Raw genomic sequence first — 20,631 nt, forward strand, 5'->3', positions numbered from 1 at the left:
GAGGAGTCCAGTTAGCACAACTGTGTAAACTGTCACATTGGCCTGGTCTATACTAAAGAAATTAAACCAGTTATAACCCTTAGAATGTTTGCAGAATGCTGCATATACATACAGAAATACCCCAACCAATGTAATACTCAGCTAGAAGAGGTTATCTTTCAGCAGGGTTAATAACTAGTTAAAGTTTAACTAGTTCAGTGTCAGTGTGGACACAGACAAGCTGTAACAGTTTAACTAGCCCTCCCACTACTGTCTCACAGTGCACATGTGTGGCCTTGCAACATCACCTAGAATGTATGGCCAGGTTTATGTGAAGTGGTTTAAGACAGCACTAGTGTGGATGAGGGGAAAAACATAAACCCACTCAGCATGGGGAGTGTGGATTCAATGAATCTTTTCCACTTCAAGTGGTTCAGTGTATCCAGTTCAATCACAACCAAGTCAGTTCTCTAGTGGAGTCAAGGCCATAATGGCTAGGAGTTTCATTTCAACAACCAAGATTTGATGGTATGGCATACTCCTGCTCTATCTGCATCCTGCATAGTCACCATGAAATGGTATAATATGACCCTAAGGGTATGTCTATACAGCCCATGGAAGCAAGCTGAAGTCCACCCCTCTCCCTAAGCTTCAGAGGCCGATCTTCAGCCTGAGCCACATCTTCAAAGCGCTGTCTAGACAGCGCTTTGTAGAGTGCTAATGGGAGCCTTGCTGGCCCAAGTCTGTCAGCCCACACTAGGAGGCTTGCTTCCCACTGACTGAATGATACATTGACAACTAATTTACTAGCACAGATCTTGATGCTATTTTCATAGCATTAGACCAGCCTTGTGTTGGGCTGTTCTTTGCTTGATAATTTCCCCTCAGACTTTTAGAATGACAGCCAGCTCCTGCAATCTCAAGCAGATCTCTTGGCAAAGCCAAACAGTTATAGCCATAGAGTGGCTTTCCTATTGGTATCCTTTAAATCTGAAGGCCTCGTGTAATGCCGTCAGACTCCAGTTGTTGGCAGGCGGGATTGAATCTGGAGCTTAGTGCATGAGCCTCTACCACCTGAGCTAAAAGCCAACTGGCTGGTAGCTAAGGCTGTAGAGCAAACTCATTAATCTCGCTGTCTCTGTCTCTCTCTAAGTGGTCTCAGTGCCACTAGATGGGACAGAACACCACACCCAGAAGGTGTGTGGGTTACACTTGGGTAAATCAATAACCTACAGTGGGATCTTCAATTAGGCGGCTGAAGCCATGTTGAATGTATAAACACTGCTTTTTTTATATATTACTATTTAGGAGTTTCAGCTACTAAACAGGCTGGCCTGGAATTAATGCTACATTTGTTCACAACATTTTAATACTACATTGGGACAAGGAAGAAACCCAAACTCTAATCTTCGCTAGTTTATTAATGGTGCTGTGGATTATGAGACACATTTTGAAAACATGCACATAAATTGTATCCAGAAAATACTTTCACCTACTGATAAGCACCTTATTGCAGGACTGCATATGCTATATGGATAACTATATGACAAACAAGTATTCACATGCACATGTACCCAAATGTGCAAATTTTCCAATGGGTTCACTTTAGGACTTTTTTTTAAATAGCCCTATTTGTGTAAATACAGGTAGCAAATTTCATAACTGTTTTGTATGTGATGCTTCTTTCATCTCATAGGAGTATAGTACCTGTATGGAACTGTTTTTTATCATTATTTTAGACTGTAAATATGTCACATTTCCAAGCACATTTAGCCATTCATTATTACCACGTTTTTTAAACAGGAATCAAATAAAAGAAAATACCACACAATGTTTCATGAAAATTGTATACATTTTTAAAGTAATCATCATTGTATCACTTACAGTCTTTCTTTTGGATGACACTGTTTATTGAAAGACATCATTTGTATTAAATACACTGTAGTACAAGAGACTTTCCATGTCATGTTGACAGAAGCTGGTCACATGATTCACAAACAAATCTTTTAACACTGATACTCAGGCATCACTTCAAAATCAGCCAAGATGCAATGGATCTTTTAAAGCAATGAATTTCTATAACAAACTGCAAAACAAGAACCACTAAATATCTGCACAGAGACATCACAGTGTAAAAAAAAAAGAAAAATAAAGGAGAAAGATAGCTCTAAACACCAGGTCACAGTTTTAGTGACAAATATAGAGATCTATATTTATAAGTAGGTATCTCCCTCTCTCTCACTCTCAAGAGAGAGAGAGAGAGAGTGGAATCTAGAAATATACATATATATACATGAAGTATAGGTAGAGAGCAGGGCTGGGGCAAATATTTCATAATAAATTGAATCTTTCTCTATTGGTGATGTAATTAAACATCCACACTGAATTGAATTACTTGTATATAAAATTCTCAGCTGCTTGTTCGACATTTCTTTTTCTTTAAGTTACAGAACAATACATATAAGCTGCAAGATATAGGCCTCTGATTTTATTTTATTAGATTTTTGTTTTCTTATGCCTTCCTGCCAAATAGCCTTGCTAGAAGCAGCTTCTGCTATGCTTGCCCAAAGTATTCTGTGTTTATAAAATACATTTCAGCCAATCTTCACTCAGAACTTTCTACAAGCAAACAAAAAAAACCATAGACCTGGCCTAGAATGCATAGACAAGAAAATAATATACCCATCATTTCCCATTTCTTCTCCTGAGACGTACTTTAAAAAGATGGCAAAATAGTCACTTGGTTGCTGTTGTGAAATTCACAGTGTTTTCCCTGCAACATTGTAGACTTTTTTTTGCTTCATATTTGTGATGAATGTAGCAAAAAAATAAAATAAAATAAAAATTAACTAAGGCTCTTCAAGGACCTCTTGACTCAGAGCAGCAGTGGTTCATCCCAGCCCTGACAACAAGAAAATACAGCTTCCTGTGCTATCAAAACCTTCATCTTCAACCAGAAACCCCAAACCCCTCCCCACCCACCCCCACATTCTTACAGCAATATTTGAATTTCTTTTACAGGCTGTAACAACCTGGAGACAGTCTTGTTATTACGCATATGCACTATAATTTAGCTAGTGACTTGATCGCTTTATTGGGGTGTTTCTTTTATCTTTAAAGTGTTCTGTGAAAGTCTATATTGAGCACAACAAAAATATCTCCAAAGAGCAGAGAGAGGGGGGGGGGGGGGAGAGAAGTAAATGGCAATTATTTATTGAACAGCAGATAATATATAAATATATTGGTTTATAAATCAAAATGAATGAACTCCTATGTATAAAGAAGTTCCATCATGCATCATGGGGTGCTGTTGCTTTACAAATACTGTTCGCTACAGCTGGTTGCTGAGTTCTGCAGATTTACTGAGGGTGAAGGAGAGAACGTGGGAAATTCCCAATACTAGCTGCTGCTATTATTACTGCAGGGTTTTGGAGTTCTCACCATTGTTCTACCAGTTGTGTTGCAATCTGAAAATTCCAGCTCATTCTTGGAATTATTTTGTAACTGAAGAGAAGTGCAAAATGCCAATGGAGCTGTAGTACTGCTGTTGAACAATACAACAATAATAGCACAAAAACAGAAATTATTTGAAACCAAACTTTCTTCTAGGAAGTTTGAAGCCAATCTGTTCATTGCTCTGTGAGAAATCAATGAATATTAGACAATAACGGAGGGATTGCTTTTATACAATCATTTGGAAAAAAATGTTGATTGTTAAAAATATCTCTGGCATTCTAGTATTTCCTCCACCCATGCGGAACTGCATTCACATAAAAAGTTAAATCTTATAAACATAGAAAAAGAAATACCAAAGGAAAACAGGATTTTGGTTATTTAGCGGACTTTATTAATAACATTGTACCCTAATTATCATCTGTTAGAATACATGTATATGTAAATTTATACATATACACACAATCACTCATACTGTATATGCATGTCTGCATATGTATAAATCAAATATTTATAACACACATATACATATATGTATATACCATGTATATATACACACCCTATGTAAACACATATATATATAATATATATTATATAATATATATTATATATATGATCGGTTTGTAGCATAGTCCAGAAAGATTTTGTAATGAGCCTGATTGTCATATTTGCTCAGTGTATAAGATTTAGCTGAAGTTGCAAGCATGACAAATGTCTATACATACACTCACCCCTCATTGCCATTTGAACATATTTCTTTTTCTCTTTTCCACTCATTTTGCTACACTTACACCCCTTCTTATGAATAAATGCAAAAACTGGTTTAGCTTTAGTTAATAGCTAGTCTACACTGATTATAGCTTTTATGGACTACTGTTCACATGTGTGATATAGGCCAAGTTTATTCATATTTTTGGCTCTGTAGAACATTTGGTCCTTTAAGTTTGACATACTGATATGCTGTTGCACAGTGTATTCTAACACACTATATTTTCCCCATACATGACTCTAGTATGCTCTTTTAGTAATGAAAAAAGGATGCCACTAGATCAAATTGTATTTTTTTTCTTCATTTTTGGTATACATTCTATTAGTTCTTGCAAAACCTACCTGTTTGCTTTCAGGTTAGGGCCATTGCTCAGAGAGAACAATATCTTGGAGACAAAAAGGATACATTTTTCTAAAGGGCATAAGGAACTATGACAGAATACAACAGGTAGGAGTTTTGTACCTCCCTTCCCCAACACACAACCCTTCCCTCTTCACACTAAAAGTGTAGTCTCAGTGGACTCTGACACTTTACATTTTCTTTTCCACTTTCTGTTATATTGAAACTGAATTTCTTAAAAACATAAAACTCAGGCCCTCAAGAGAATGGGTTTCCCTGAATGTTCAATTTTTTTCTAACAGGGCTATTGCTATTCAAACTTCTAAGACAGCCCAGATAAAATCTTAAAGCCCATTTTGTATGAGTCTTCCTCTGGCTTTTTTTTTTTTTTATTTCCAGTTCTAGTGGTTCAGAAATAACATCTGGTTTATTAAAGAAATACTGCATATGGCTTTATAGTTACATTGTTAAGTTTATTTTTAATGCTTTTTTTCACTGACATAGAGGAGGGTTCAACTCCATCACTGTCCAGTCAATTGTTTTATTTCTGAAAATGTTCAAAATCTCTATGAACTGGCTTTAAAAGCCACTGAAGGAAAAAAGAAAGAGCTTTAATAAATAATATATGCAAGCAAATTATATATTAACATATTATGGGAACACTTACAAAAATAAAATGCTTAATGTATTAAATAAAATAACCACAACACAAAGATGAAGAACTACTACTACTCTTTGATCTGGCTCATAATATTAAAAAAAAAAAAAAAAAAAAAGGACAATTTTTTGCAGCAAGGCCCCCTCACAGAGGGAGGCAAATGTTCTTGAGGAACAGGTAAGATTTATTTCCATTTGTAAGAGTTCATAAGAAAAATAATCCTAAATCTAAATTTTAAATCTTCAGCATCTGTTTGAAAAATAAACATAGATGCCCATGCACTTGCCATCAGCACAGTGGCCATGCATATACTGTATGCACACAATGCCTTTCCAACCAGACATAAATAAATTACAGAACAGTGGATGCTGGGAATGACACCACTAGATCAACCAGAAATTGGTGCTGAACTCAGGGTCTGTATGCTATAATGTTAAGTGATAACCACAGGATCACATCTAGCGGTCTAGATTAAGTCCAGGGACTTAATTCTATCATCCCCAGCCATGGATAAAACATAATCTACTATTTCCATGTTTTAGATTATTTGCGTAGTATCATATCTGTAACAATGTAAAGACATCTGAATGTAGCTAATGACCTCCATTAGCTCCCTCTAATTAAATATATGTTATACCTTTATGGATTTGCTATTCCTATCAGGGTGTACAACAAGATGAGCAATAGTTTCTGCACAAAGGGCATTAATCGACGAAGACCATGCACAATTTTGCTTGCACAGTGAAAAAACGGGAATGGCGAAGGAGAGCTGTAGGAATATGCTAACTGACAAGCACAGTATCTACAGCTTGCCTCAGCATCTACAACTTGTCCTGTCTGATCAAAGTCCTCAGCTTCAACACTTGACCCTGAAACGCATACTGTACATTAATCAGCCTAGCTTCAGCCTGTATTACCAAAGGCTAGCTGGAGAACACTTTTATACCAGTGCTATCACAATATCCTACTCTAAGACAAGTTGAGGGATTGTATTTAGCTTATCATAGTGTTGTGTAACCTAGTGCAATGCAGGCAGCATCTTTTTCTTTTTACCATAGACCATTGTACTGGATCTGATGATGAAAAGTGCTAACCAAGCACACTCTTTAAACAATCCCTTTACTCCTCAGACAGACTCCCAGAGGAAAGCACAGAATCCTTTCCTACCATTAAATCATTTCAGTGTTTTTGAGCGGGGTTGGATGCCATCTAATCCCATGGTTCTTCCATATAGTGGATCACACAACGCTGTTTTCTTTCTATCTGGCTTTATCTCAACTAGAAATAAGCTTCCCATACAGAACACCAATCTTCTTTTTCCACCCACACGCCGAAGCAAAAAAAGTAGAGGTGAATCAAGAGAAACTCCCAGTATCTGTACAGCAGAAGTCACAAAGTTCGAGTCAAATATTTTTTTCCCTTTTTTCATCCACATCAAAGGCATGAGTACAACAAGGCATTGTTAGTTGTGGTGGGCAATCTGGAGTGTCTGCTGATATAACAGATCAGGTTTTTAAGGCCTTTGTCTATGCAGAGTTACAATAACGCAGAAGCCAGATTGAATAGAAGGAGAGAGAAAAAATGAGAGAAACAGAAAGAGAAAGAGAAAAGAGATACATTTCAATAATGTCAAAAAAGTCAATACTGTGTCTACAGATGGAGAAGTGCACATTGCTTGCCCTTTGAAAGCTTCTCCGCATCTTTGTCATTACTACTGTCAGAGTTAAGAACATATTTTGATGGAGTTCAGCGGCCGTTGAACACATTCATTCACACAGCCCATAAGAGGAAATGCTAGGAGGCTCTAGCCTAGAATATCCAGGTAAACTGGAGAAGCCTTGGCCAAGTTCTGAAGGAGGGAATGGATTTCTTTGATGTTGAGCCTCATGTGAGGCTCCCGTTGCCAACAACCCAGCATCAAGTCGTACACTTCCTTTGGGCACGTACGAGGTCGCTGCAGAACTCGGCCCTGAGTGATGCACTCGATCACCTAGTGAGAGAGCAAAGAAAGAATCAGTGGAGCAATAGATAGGCACTAGCCTGCCTTAGCCAGTGCTGACCAGAGCTGCTAGGGTCCCTGGGTGCTGAGCAAGGTGACCCAGTGCCTTACATGCCACAACCCAGTACTGGGTCATGACCCGAACTTTGAAAAACACTGGCTTAAACCACTTCCAAAGTGACATCAGCTAAACTGGAAAAAGGCAATCTGGAATAAGAGGGTCCTCATGGGGAGTGACACTGGTATAGCTATAGCAGTTTAAATTCATACTTTGCCTAATACTGGTACAATTTTCCTCTGTAGACAAGCCCTGAGTGTGAGTGAATTTATTTCTTATGAAAGGGGCTATATTGGCAGCCCTGTAGACTGAAATTCTCTGTCTACAGAACTAGTAAATCACGGGAAATAATGGTATAAGCTTCCAAAATCTGTTCCATCAACCTCCCAAAATCCTAACTTGGAGGGACCAATGCCTTTCACCCTACTTACCAGGGTAATTCATTCTGAGGGCTTCAGTTCAGCTTCCACACCCACACAAGCCTCTATTGAGACTGAGCACAAGTACCCTAACTATTGGCAATTGTGGTAGGGTTTGTGATACAGACTCCAAACCACATGCTGCATGCTCCTCTCTCACTCAGAACCATTCCCTCCCACATGCTCATGGAGGCATCACAGTGGCAGGTGGTCAGCGACTGGAGATACAAGGGGTCATCCCTGGCAGAGTTTTCCTGGGCTTCAAAGGACTTCCGGATCCCCTCAATTTGTTATAGACTGGGGTAAGACAGCAGCATTGTTCTTGAGTCACTTACACACACTGGTTGATACCTGTAATAGAGACTGCCAGAGGCTGGGCTGAAGATACTCCAGCCCCTTTCCTTTGCAAGACTGCAACACCTGTCACCTCAGTTTTTTCTCCATACCCCAGGCAGGTTCCAGCTTACCCCACAACTTTCTTGTATTCTACTTGGATAACACCCTTCTCTCTTAGCAGGAAAAATTAAAAAAGCCAGAGAAAAATGGACCCAAACGATGACACTTGTGATAATACTGTAAGTGTTGGCAAGTACATAGTGATTTTCATAGTAAATAACATTGCAACTTGTGTGCTATCCTTTCCAATCAGAGAGCGATTCCCTTGTTGCATCCATATCTTTAGTTAAACTCCACCATCTGAAGCACATTTTGTTATGCACAGTGCATTATACACACCTCATTGTTTGAGAGCTGATACCATGGCTGTTTGCCATAGGTGAAGATTTCCCATAAAACGACCCCCAAGCTCCAGACATCGCTTTCTGTGGTGAACTTCCTGTACATGATACTCTCAGGAGGCATCCAACGAATGGGCAACATGGTGTGACCACCAACCTGATGGAAAAGAACAAACTTGTTTAAAAGAATTCCTATGGGTTCCTTGTGAAGATGTGCACAATGAATGCCAAACTGAGGGAGTGGATATTGATATTTTCTATTTGTGCCCATTAACTTTACAGAGCTTGTAAGAACAAATTAGCAAGATACTACTTCCTATTATCATAAATTCATCTCTTAATCAATGTAAATGGATGGCAATCACTACCAAGATCGATTTCTCAATATTGTGGTACCTTCAAGGAAATTATTTCTGAATTATATACTGATTTTTTGGACTTATTTAGCGCCTTCTATCCGAGGGACTCAGAGCACTACAGAACAAAACCTAACAACACCCTAACACACTCATTGTACAACACAGAGAGACTAAGGTATCACATAATGAGTTCAGTGCAGACATTGCCCCGTTCCGTACCAAACCCCATTGACTTCTAGTGAGCTCCACAGTGGTCTGTCCATATGGAGCTCATTGTAGAAGTAGGGCCAAGGTGATTTATCTCTTAATTCCCAATTCCATGCCTGACCCACAAGACTTCTCCCTTCCTCTTATGAAGAACTGAACGTGACCTGGGAGAGGAGAATTGATATTCACTTACAGAAATCTGCAATTATTCATATATTTGACTGTGTTCATGACCTTCTTGTGTTTATAGTTCATAGATATTCCAATGAATAAACTTTACTATTCTGGCAAATTAATTTTCCATGAATATTTTAGTGAAGAGTGCATTCCAGTCAACTAGACTTTGAGAAAAGTGAATTTTTAAGTTGAATATTTGCCAAAATTAGAATGTCAAAAAGTATAAATAACAAACTGTGATTTTCAAATTGCATAAATAACTAAGCACCAATGTGAATTTCAATTTGCAGATTTTACAATTGAATCTGCAATTCAAAACTCATTCTGTTGTTATTTAGCTACATCAGTCACCCAGTCAATATCATATGACATATCTAATTATGACCTTGATTCTGCATCCACCCAGAATTCATCGAAGGACTGGGGACTGACTAATGCCATGTGAATTTTTTAAATATTCACAGTGAATTGCTCACGAATTATTGCAGACCAAAATTTATGCACTGAAGAAATCTACAAATAATTTTCAATAATTAAAATATAAAAGAATTCTGCAGCCTGTTTGTAGATAAATTTCTAAGAGAAAACGGTGCAAATTTTATTGACTGATTTTTTATTACAAATTATTCATTCTCTCCTAAATAGCCTAAACCCCCAGCCCCAACTCTTTTGGATTAACTAATCTGCTTAATAATGATCTGTAACTATTGGAATCAGACCCTGAATCAGCAAAGTACTTAAGCACATGTTGAACTCCTTAGGAATGCCCTTCTGAATCAAGGCCTGTATGAATATTCACGAAGCGTTTGTTATTTTCTTAAACAGATGCACTTTCTTAAAACTAGGATCTTCTTTAACCTTGATTCTTTTAAAAAAAAATGTTTTTATTTCCATTTTCCAATTGATTTATTGCCTCTTGATATGCCATTTCAACTTGATCATACAAATTAACAAATCCTAACAAATCTAATTAACAAATCTAACCCAGTATGACCATTTTATGGAATTCTGATTATCTCTGAATTGGAGCTGTTGTAAACGGCTCCAAGAATATTTTGTTTTTAAAGGATATATAATTTTTGATTAATATATTTTTTCCTCTCTGATAATTTATTTAGTTTATGAAACCACACCAGGACAGATTTTTCACTTTTCAAGATTCCAGTCTTTCAGGAGATCATTCCTCCTTCTGGGACTTTACATAAGTTGTTATAAAAAAATATTTTCCTTGTTCTGATGTCAAAACAGCAAATGATAGGTGAGCCTAATAAAAGTTCAGTCAGGGTTCAGATTACTTCTAAAGCAGTTGGTAAATCTTTTCCCATATATTTGTCAGTGCTTCAGTGTTAGTGTAGCACATCAAAAATACAGTCATCACTGTTAAACAGTGCAATCATGCTGCATACACTACCATAAAAGACTTAGACCATTATTGATTACATAAAAATACATAGAGGTGCCACAACCTACATAGGCATGTGTTTTATTAATAGGCACTCTTTTGCTGCCCCTCAACCCAGATAATGTGGGTGGAGCATGTCCACAGTTGGTGCTTTAGCACCGACAGAGAGAGCAGTGCAGCGTGGGTAGCTATCCCACTGTTCAAATCACCACCTTCTGACACTAGGAGTTCTGGGAATGGATAGCAGTGCATTATGGGGGTGGGCTCACTGCCCCCATGATGCAGTTTTCTCCGTCCTATCAATCCATGGGTTTCCGACTACGTTTTGTGCCATTTTTCAACTTCCCCTGTAAACTAGGCACCCGCCATCTCTGCCTGAAAGCATGGATCCTGCACTGCTCTTCAGTCTTGTAATAAGCATTACGAATGCAACACAGCTGATCCTGCAGTATTTCATGAACTGCAAATCTGAAAATGAATTTGTGGTGCCTGCCCTGCTATGTGCCACTGAAAGAAACAATTCAAGATTGCTGTTGGCATTCATGGAGCAGCTGCACACGGTGGACCATCATTACTGGGCTTGGAAAACAAACACCGAGTAGTGGGATTGAATTGTGATGCAGATATGGGATGACGTGCAGTGGCTGCAGAACTTTTGGATGCGCAAAACCACCTTTCTGGAACTTTTGCGGAGCTTGCCACTGCAGTGCGGTGCAAGGACACCACAATGAGAGCTGCCCTCACTGTGGAAAAGTGAGTGGAAATCGCTGTGTGGAAGCTGGCAACTCCAGAGTGCTACTGGTCAGTTGTGAATCAGTTCGGAGTTGGGATGTTCACCGTGGGTGTTGCAGTGATGCAAGTGTGCAGGGCCATTAATTGCCTCCTGCTACGAAGGACTGTGACTCTGGACAATGGGTGGTGAATAGTGGATGGCTTTGCAGCAGTGGGATTCCCTAACTGCGGTGGAGCGATAGATGGCACGCATATCCCAATTTTGACCCCAGGCCATCTTGCGACAGAGTACATCAACAGAAAGGGCTACTTCTCTATGGTATTGCAGGTGCTGGTGGATCACTGGGGTCATTTCACTGACATCAGCACAGGGTAGTCAGGGAAGGTGCATGACTAGGGCCCAACCAAATTCACAGCCCATTTTGGTCAATTTCACGGACGTGGGATTTTAAAAATAATAAATTTCATGATTTCAGCTATTTAAATCTGAAATGTCATGGTAATTGTAGGGGTCCTGACCCAAAAGGGAGTTGTGGGGAGGGAGTTGCAAGGTTATTGTGAGTGTGTGTGGGGGGGGTTGCGGTACTACTACCCTTACTTCTGCGCTGCTGCTGGCAGCGGTGCTGCCTTCAGGGCTGGGCAGCTGGAAAGCAGTGGCTGCTGGCTGGGAGCCCAGCTCTGAAGGCAGAGCCGCCGCCAACAGAAGTGCAGATGTAAGGATGGCATGGTATGGTATTGCCACCCTTACTTCTGTGCTGCTGCCTGCAGAGCTGGGGCCGCAGTCAGCAGCTCCCACTCTCTGGCCACCTAGCTCTGAAGGCAGCAGCGTGAAGTAAGGGTGCAATGGTATGGTATTGCCACCCTTACTTCTGCACTGCTGCTGGCGAGGCGCTGCCTTCAGAGCTGGGTTCCCGGCTAACAGCCGCCAGTCTCCAGCCACCCAGCTCTGAAGGCAACACAGAAGTAAGAGTGGCAATACCGCGACCCCCTTAAAATAATCTTGTGACCCCCCTGCAACTTCCTTTTGGGTCAGGACCTTCAGTTTAAGAAACACCCATGAAATCTGTATAGCATAGGGTAAAAGCACTCAAAAGACCAGTTTTCATGGGGGGAGACCAGATTTCACAGTCCGTGACGAGTTTGTCATGGCCGTGAATTTGGTAGGACCCTATGCATGACACACACATCTTCAGGAACAAGGGCCTGTATAGAAAGCTGCATGCAGAAACTTTCTTTCCAGACTAGAAGATTCCAATAGAGGTTGTGAAAATGCCCACAGTAATCCAGAATGACTATTGAATGTGCATTTAGCAGATTAAAGGCTCACTGGTGCTGCCTTTTTGGCAGGTTAGACCTTAATGAGGAAAATATTCCCACGGTCATAGCAACCTGCTGTGCTCTGTATAACATTTGTGAAGTCAAGGTGGAAAAGTTTCCCCAGGGGTGGAGCATTGAGGTGGATTGGCTGATGGCTGATTTTGAGCAGCCAGACACCAGGGCTATCAGAGGGGCTCAAAGAGGGGCTGGAGTATTCGAATCAGGGATGCTTTGAGGCAGCATTTTGATAATGAGTCCCAATAATGTGTCTTTCTGTAATGCATTCAGCCAGGCATTATTTACTTGCTACCTTGAATGATCCCTGTAATGATTCCTGCCTGAGGGATAATTGTAGTCTGCAAATATGCCAATTGCCACTGTGTATGAATTTCTGCTGCAACAATCGTGCATAGGACACAAATAAAGAATCATTTAATTTTTAAGACTAAATTTTTATTAAACAGCAATACACAGATTTCCATTTCTTACATGGGACATGACACTGAGCAGCACTCTCTCAAATGAGGCTCTCACAGCTGTGTGTAAGTCCAGCTGTCATTATGGAACATGTCCCTAGGGGTGGAGTGCAAGGGGTACTGTGACGGGCCGGAAATATGCAAGGAATGTGTGTGTGGGGAGTTTGGGGAGGGCATGGAATGCAATTCTGTATGGGCTGCAGGGGAAGTCGAGCATGGATGTGTTCTGACTCCAGTGCAATCAGGGACCTGAGCATCTCTGTTTGGTCCTCCATGAGCTTTATCATCTACTCATGCTCCTCTATTATCCACACCTGCCCATCTCCTCTCCTAGTTATCCATTCTGAGTTTTTCACTGATTGTCTCTCTCCATGCTCTGTGCTCTCTATCAGCATGATCAGACAATTGCAACACTTCTTGAAACATGTTCACCTCCTTATCTGATGGAGGTGCTGAGCTGGTGTGTAGGAGCTGGCCCTCAAGGGCACATCTGCAGAAGCAAAAAAACCAATACACAGAGTCAGTATTGTGAGTGTACTTACAGTCCTGAATCATAAAAGTTACGTACGCCTCTTTCTCACTTTCCCTTGGCAAGCACGCAGTACAGCGAGAGCACTAAATGTGTTGAGGGGGGAAGGTGCAAGAAGGGACAAAGGGTCTGGGTGGTTTCAGAAGGGGATCACTACATGCGCCTAGGGACACTACTGTGAATACTGGCACTGTTTTCCACAGGCGGGGGTGATTGAAACTGATATCTCACTGCTGAGGGTAACCAAGGATGCAAGGGTGCATCTCCTGCATGTGTGCAGCTTCAGACTGGATCTGTATGCCACTTGTCTGTGTGCTGCTTTGGTTCCTGCAGAAGTAATTGACGATTGGTGTGGCAAAGTTTCCTGCAATGGGGAAAATAAAAAAGCAGTGCTGCCAAGGAACCGTCAGCAGAGGATTGCAGAGTATCTGCAGGAAAGTTTTCTAGAGATCTCTATGGAACTATGGAAAATTCCCGGGAAATCCCGGTGTACATTAAGCAACAGAGGGTCCTGTGGCACCTTTAAGACTAACAGAAGTATTGGGAGCATAAGCTTTCGTGGGTAAGAACCTCACTTCTTCAGATGCAAGCCATCTGTACATTAACAAACTTTTCTGCAGGGCCCCCACTGCGTAGCTGCACTGGGGAATAAGAAGCAGATACAAACAGTACCTAGAGTGTTGTTAATTTCTATTCCTTCTCCCACGTGCACCGTCTAACAAAATAAAGGACACCTCTACCTCACATCACTGTGCAGTATCAAAGCAAAATGATTACTTACTGGAGCTCCCCTCTCCTGCTTCAGGTGCACCAGAGCCAGAATACTGGGTCTGGCTAGACCCCTCCAAAGTCAAAAAGAGGTCCTGGCTCTTCACGCCTCCAGATGACCCTGTCGCCTGTCCCAAATCCTCCTCCAACTCGATCTCCTCGTCCACCACTTCGTCATCGGGGTTGACTCTGCTAGCCACTGCCTCCAGTTCCCCCAAAGTATCCACGGGGCTTATGGCAGTGGAGGTAGGGTCGCGGCTGCCGATGGCGTGCAGCTCATGGTAGAAGTGGCATGTCTTCAATGCTGCACCAGAGTGATGGTCGGCCTCCCTTGCCTTCCAGTATGCCTGCCTCAGCGCCTTAATCTTAGCATGGCAGTGCAGCGTGTCCCTTTCATGCTCTTTCTCCTCCATGCCACGAGCAATTTGCCTGTAGGTATTAAAATTCCTATGGCTGGAGCACAGCTGAGACTGCACAGCCTCCTCTTCCCACAGACCCAGCAGATCCAACAACTCTGGTGTAATCCAGGCAGGAGCACGTTTGCTGGGAAGGTGCTCTGTGAACTCTCCATGCCAAGCAAACAGGAAATGGAATTTCAAAATTTCCAGGGCGCATGCCTGTGTACCTGGCTGCAGGGCAGCAGAGATGAAACTGCTGACCAGAGTGGTCATGATAGGCATTGTGGAACACCTTCTGGAGGCCACTCAGGGCAACATAAGCAAGTGCAGTGTCTATACTGACACTGCATCACTCTAACTTGGTCGCAAAAAGCTCTATGCCGCTCAACAAAGTGTTTTTATTATATCGGCGTAGCAGGAGAATTACATCAGCAGGAGGAGCATTGCAGTGTGTACACCTCCACTGTTTTGTTGATGAAAACTGACTTCTGTCGACAAAACTGTGTAGTGTAGACAAGGCCTAGGAATCAACATACGCACTGTGATGGGGCAAAGCCAGATGGCTACAGTAAAGTAGTGAGGAACAGGTATGTTAGCCCCAGGCTAAACAAATCCCTGGTACCATGGTAACCAAATGGCAGTTGCTCCAGGTTAATCAAGACACCTGGGGCCAATTAAGATCCTTCTAGAAGGCAGGAGAGACAGCTAGATTGATTGGGACACCTGAAGCCAATTAAGGACTGGCTGGAACTAGTTAAAAGCCTCTCAGTTAGTCAGTGTGGGGTGGGTGCTAGGAGCTATAGAAGGGAGCTGTGCTGTTGGAGGAATGAAGTAGCACGAAGCCATATCAGGTGCAAGGAAGGAGGCCCTGAGGTAATTGTGAAGAAGATATTGAGTGGGGGCTGCTGTGGGGAAGTAGCCCAGGGAATTGTACATGTCCTATTTCCAAAAGTCAGCTTTCAAAGCTGCTAAGTTTAGGGTCCCTGGGCTGGAGTCCGGAGTAGAGGGCGGGCCTGGGCTCCCCCCTCCCCTCCCTGATTAATCACTGATACTGGGAGACAACAGAGACTGTGCGAGGGAGGGTTGTTTCTCCTCACCTCCCTTGCTGGCTTATGATGAAAATGGCTCAGTAGACTGTGACCCTTGCCTCTAGAGAGAGAAGGGCTATGTGGAGGGTCAACAGTGAGCCTCTGAGGCTAGCAAAAATCCGTCAGGAAATGCAGGACCCACAGAGTCAAAGACAGAACTTTGTCACAGCACATGCTTCAGTGCTCTGCTGAATCAGGGCCCATTCATTTCTGAGTCACAATATATCCATCTGATAGTATAAGGATGTTGTAAGGCTCAATTAATTAATATGAATAATTCTTGGCTGAAAAGGCACTATTAAATCATGGGAAGTATTGTTTTAAGTAAAAGTATCATTAATATCAAGATATGTGAACAAAGATCTTGCTTCCTAAACTAAACTAATGAAGCAAACAGCTCCACCCTGCCACATTTACTTACTGTACGAATGATAATTCATTAGAAAGTCAAAAATATTAGTCCCTTAGAAACACACAGTCACTTGCCAGGCCAAAGGGCAAGTGCCAGTAAAACATGATTAGTTGTAAGAGGTTTTTGGTCTCGTTAAATATTAAAGTGGCTCTTTGATCGGCTCATCATACAGCATCCATGATTGCTTTGTTTCAGCAATTTCTTTGACTTGTTCCTTAAAAATTAATGAAAGCTATAAACTGTGAAATATGGTTCTCTTATTATTGTTTATTTATCTTATCAGAGACATGAAGTTTAGAAAGCAAATTAAAAAAAGGACTTTCCCACTCTAATCCCCAGGGCTAGATGCCTCAAGACCACAGTATAGTTGTGGTAGGACTGTGTGCTGATTTTATTAGAATCAATCAGGAAAATAAATACCATTGGTACAAATATGATAGATGACTGAAGTGCAATCACTATTTTGGTGACCAAAACTTGGCTGCCACAGCTCTAGCTGTCTGCCTTCCCAGTAAAAGTAAGACTGATTCATCAGTGATTACACCCACAGAGAAGGCACTTCCTGAACTCATGCCATCCTTGCCAAGCTGCATTTAGATCAGAAGGGACCCAGGCAGTGAGATGTTCGGCACAGCCTCTAAGGGGCTGAGTGCCCTCTGCTCCAGTTGGACCAAATCCTGAAAGGTATAGTGCACCTGCAACTCCCACGGAAATCAATGCTCAGCAAAGTACATGTTGTTGTTACCTGTTGGGTTTTGGCCCAGTGGGTGCAATATAGATACTTACTACTTTATTAACTATCATTAATTAATGATTCAGCAATAAGTCCCCACTTCAGAAAAACATCATGACCTATGGCAGTACCTAAGTATGTGTTTTAGCACATGCATCAGTGCTTTCCTGAATTGAGACCCAAGACCTACCACAGCAGTCCTTTGTCAGCCCAGTAAGAACCACTGAGTGAGCTGCCATTGCCAAGAGAGCTTTAAGTCTTTATATGCTTGGTAAGCTGAAGGGCCTTGTTATTGTTACACACTGTAAATGAAAAGAAGTAGAATGCATTTTTGTTATTGTTCCAAAACTATAAAAATATCCACGCTGCTTATAATGTAACTGGATTACTCTGGTGTCCAGCTAGCAACTCTCCTGTCCACAGGGAGAAATGAGTTGGAGTTTTTCTGGGACTACAGGAGCTATTGGGTGACATCCTTGCCCAGCTCATAGGAACAGAGGAACCTTTGCAGAGGACTCCTGTGCCCTTACTCCTCCCTCTGGATCCTCTGTCTGGGTAAGAGAGACTCTTTGTTTATATTTGTGGGTCTTGATTCAGGCCAATGTAACCTGACTTCCATTGAGGACTCAGTGCCCTCTGTAGGGGAAAGTTGTGGAAAGAGGGTTGCGTCAGTGAGGGATGCCTACAAATCCCACTCCTCTCAGAGCCTATAACTGGCCAGCAAACTGGGCAGTGCTGGCTTGGAAAGGGACATAGCCAAAGCACCTGACGAATACAATTAATTAGCATAGTCTCAGGTAGGCTCCACTGATGGGGCTTCCCATGGAGTGCCAAGGCCAATTTAAAGCTGCCCTCCTCTGGTGAAATCCTTAAGGAAAGTGATGGTGAGAGAGCTGCCTAGTGTCCCATGGGGTGAATTGCCCTTGGTGTGCAATAGCTCTCACTAGTGCAAGGGTGTTCACTGTACATCGTCTTATATCAGAAGGGGTGAATTGAGCCCTTTGTATCCAAAATAAAGTCCATATATATACACCAATCAATATGATGCATATAGCTTAAAGTATTCTATTCATTTAATCATTAATAATAATGTACACAATGCAGTACACAGTGTATTTAAGGATCTCAAAGCACCTTACTAACAATTTAAGTCACACAAAATTTCACACCCAAAGAGGTAAACTGAGGTACACAGCAGTGGTGTGACTTGCACACAATCCACAGTGATGAGTACATGACAGACCAATCACACTCCATTGCAGCAGCAGTATATTTTTAACTTAGTCTTGATTCTACTCTTTGCACTGGTACAGTGTACAGTAATTATCAATCTTTTTCATGCCATTCAGTAATCTAATCTAATTTCATTTGCAACTTGTAATCAGAGCAAAAGCTTTGTGTTCTGAGAAATAGATACATTAAAGCATCCTCTTTTCTGCCCACTCCCCTCACACATCCACACCTTTCTGCCACAGCACCTTTGGGTAACTCTAAACAAAATTAATTGGAGTTTCCCAAGAAGGATCAATGGGTAAAAATATTAGTATAGGGCCCATTCCTGCAAGGTGCTGAGTACTTCTGAGAGGTGTTGAGTGCCCTTGGCTCCTGCTTTAGTAGTAGTTGCAGGTGCTCAGCACCTTGAAGGATTGGGACCGTATTGCCTAAAGTGTGATTATAATACTACTGTACATACATCACTTTAAAATAGTCATACATTCTGTAGACTAACATTTCAGGTAAAGACCATCTTTAGTGTTCACTGTAGCTAAGGTTATGACAGATTTAAAAGCATTACAGTTTTAACTTAATAAGCTATCACTTAAATATCTGTATTATAGCTGTAGCAGTACCACAAAAGTGACAAATTTATGGATAAAATTATGGTGTATTTTCTTAGGTGCTTACTGGAAGACAAGTATCAGAGGGGTAGCCATGTTAGTCTGGATCTGTAAAAAGCGACAAAGAGTCCGTGGCACCTTATAGACTAACAGACGTATTGGAGCATAAGCTTTCGTGGGTGAATACTCACTTCGTCAGATGCATGAGACAGTTGCCTTATTATGGTTCATTTTTTATTTGAAATTGCACATCCATATAACCCCAATGAGACTGAAATCCTTGTTTCAAAGTCCCAGTATATGCAACTGAGAATTCACTGGCACTGCAGTGTTCTTATATTACTACAGTATTACTAGCATATTGGACTAGAACCTAAATCAGAATTTCCATTAATTAGCTTCTGCTACACGCTAAATATCTACAGGGACAGTATGCCAAGCCACTAAGCTGTGATGTCCTTCTCAAAAGAATCACCTCCAGAAGGAAATGCTGCCACAATGTTTCAAATATGAAATGTCACATTTTAAACAATGCAATGTCATTCCACTGGTCACCGCTTTCATCACCGCCACTTACACTTTCAAAAGGAACTTAGTTCTCCTGAAAGATGCCAGATAAGCCATTCCTGGAAACTCCAGTCCTTTATTTATCCATAGAACAAATACCAGGCTTTGCACTGCCCCACCAATATGCCTCAACCTTGAACAACAAGGACCACCGCAAGAGTTGTGAAGTTAGTGAACATTTTATGCTTATGGGTTCCTTATCCTTTTTGCTAAGGTTGCCAAATGATGCTTTTTGTGATGCTTTTCTGTACTAGGAACTGAAAGTTGTGCCACAGAGGCTACGGAACAGTCTTCACACAGTAACAACTTTTGGATACCTCCTACTTGGGCAGCATTGGTAACAGTTAGTTGTGAAGGGATTTATATCCTACCACGCACAGATGCTGGAACTAAGGGTTCTGGGGGTGCTGCTGCACCCCCTGTCTTGAAGTGGTTTCCAATTATAGAGAGTTTACAGTTTGGTTCTATGGCTCTCAGCACCCCCACTATACAGATTGTTCCAGCACCCCTGCTACCACAAGCCATCCAGTCCCCAAATTTTGGACTGTTTATGAATATTTTTAATACTGTACATTTTTATCACCTACGTCATCTAGCAATGTTGCCTTTATATGAAACAGATACACTCAACTCCTATACCAAAAAAACACATCTTTTAAGCTGCCAGTTTGTTCAGCCCAGGGCAGAGTTATTGTGAACAGGATGCACCCTCAAGTTTTTATTATTAGTATGACATTACAAAAAGAGATCTCTTAAAACTGGTTGTCTGTGGGACAAAATGGCAGATAAAATTCAATGTTGATAAGTGCAAAGTAATGCACCTTGGAAAAATAATCCCAATTATACATACACTTTAGACAGGGTCTAAATTCGCTGTTACCACTCAAGAAAGAGATCTTGGAGTCATTGCAGAGAGTTCACTGAAAACATCTGTTCAATGTACAGCGGCAGTCAAAAACACTAACAGAATGTTAGGAACCATTAGGAAAGGGGTATATAATATGACAGAAAATATCATAATGCCACTATATAAATCCATTGTACACTTACACCTTGCATACTGCCTTCAGTTCTGGTAGCCTCATCTCAAAAAAGATATAATAGAATTGGAAAAGGTACAGAGAAGAACAAGGATTAGGGATGTGAAACAGCTTCCATAGGAGGAGAGAATAAAAAGACTGGGACTGTTCAGCTTAGAAAAGAGAAAACTAAGTGGG

At 41.2% G+C, this 20,631-nt stretch overlaps 1 protein-coding gene across 3 annotated transcripts in view; it reads right to left on the bottom strand.

Annotated features, from left to right (window-relative positions):
* Nucleotides 1-7,002: 7,002 nt before the first annotated feature.
* Nucleotides 7,003-20,631, bottom strand: part of NTRK2 (neurotrophic receptor tyrosine kinase 2) — a 278,981-nt gene continuing 265,352 nt past the window's right edge. For all 3 annotated transcript variants that reach the window (XM_065406073.1, XM_065406072.1, XM_065406071.1), the window contains 2 exons: nt 8,410-8,568; nt 7,003-7,188 (listed from right to left, as the gene is read on the bottom strand). In XM_065406073.1, the coding sequence (XP_065262145.1) occupies nt 7,003-7,188; nt 8,410-8,568 (345 nt within the window). The remainder of the gene's footprint in view (nt 7,189-8,409; nt 8,569-20,631) is intronic.

Source organism: Emys orbicularis, chromosome 6 (assembly GCF_028017835.1).
Source record: "Emys orbicularis isolate rEmyOrb1 chromosome 6, rEmyOrb1.hap1, whole genome shotgun sequence".
Taxonomy (NCBI): Eukaryota; Metazoa; Chordata; order Testudines; family Emydidae; genus Emys; species Emys orbicularis.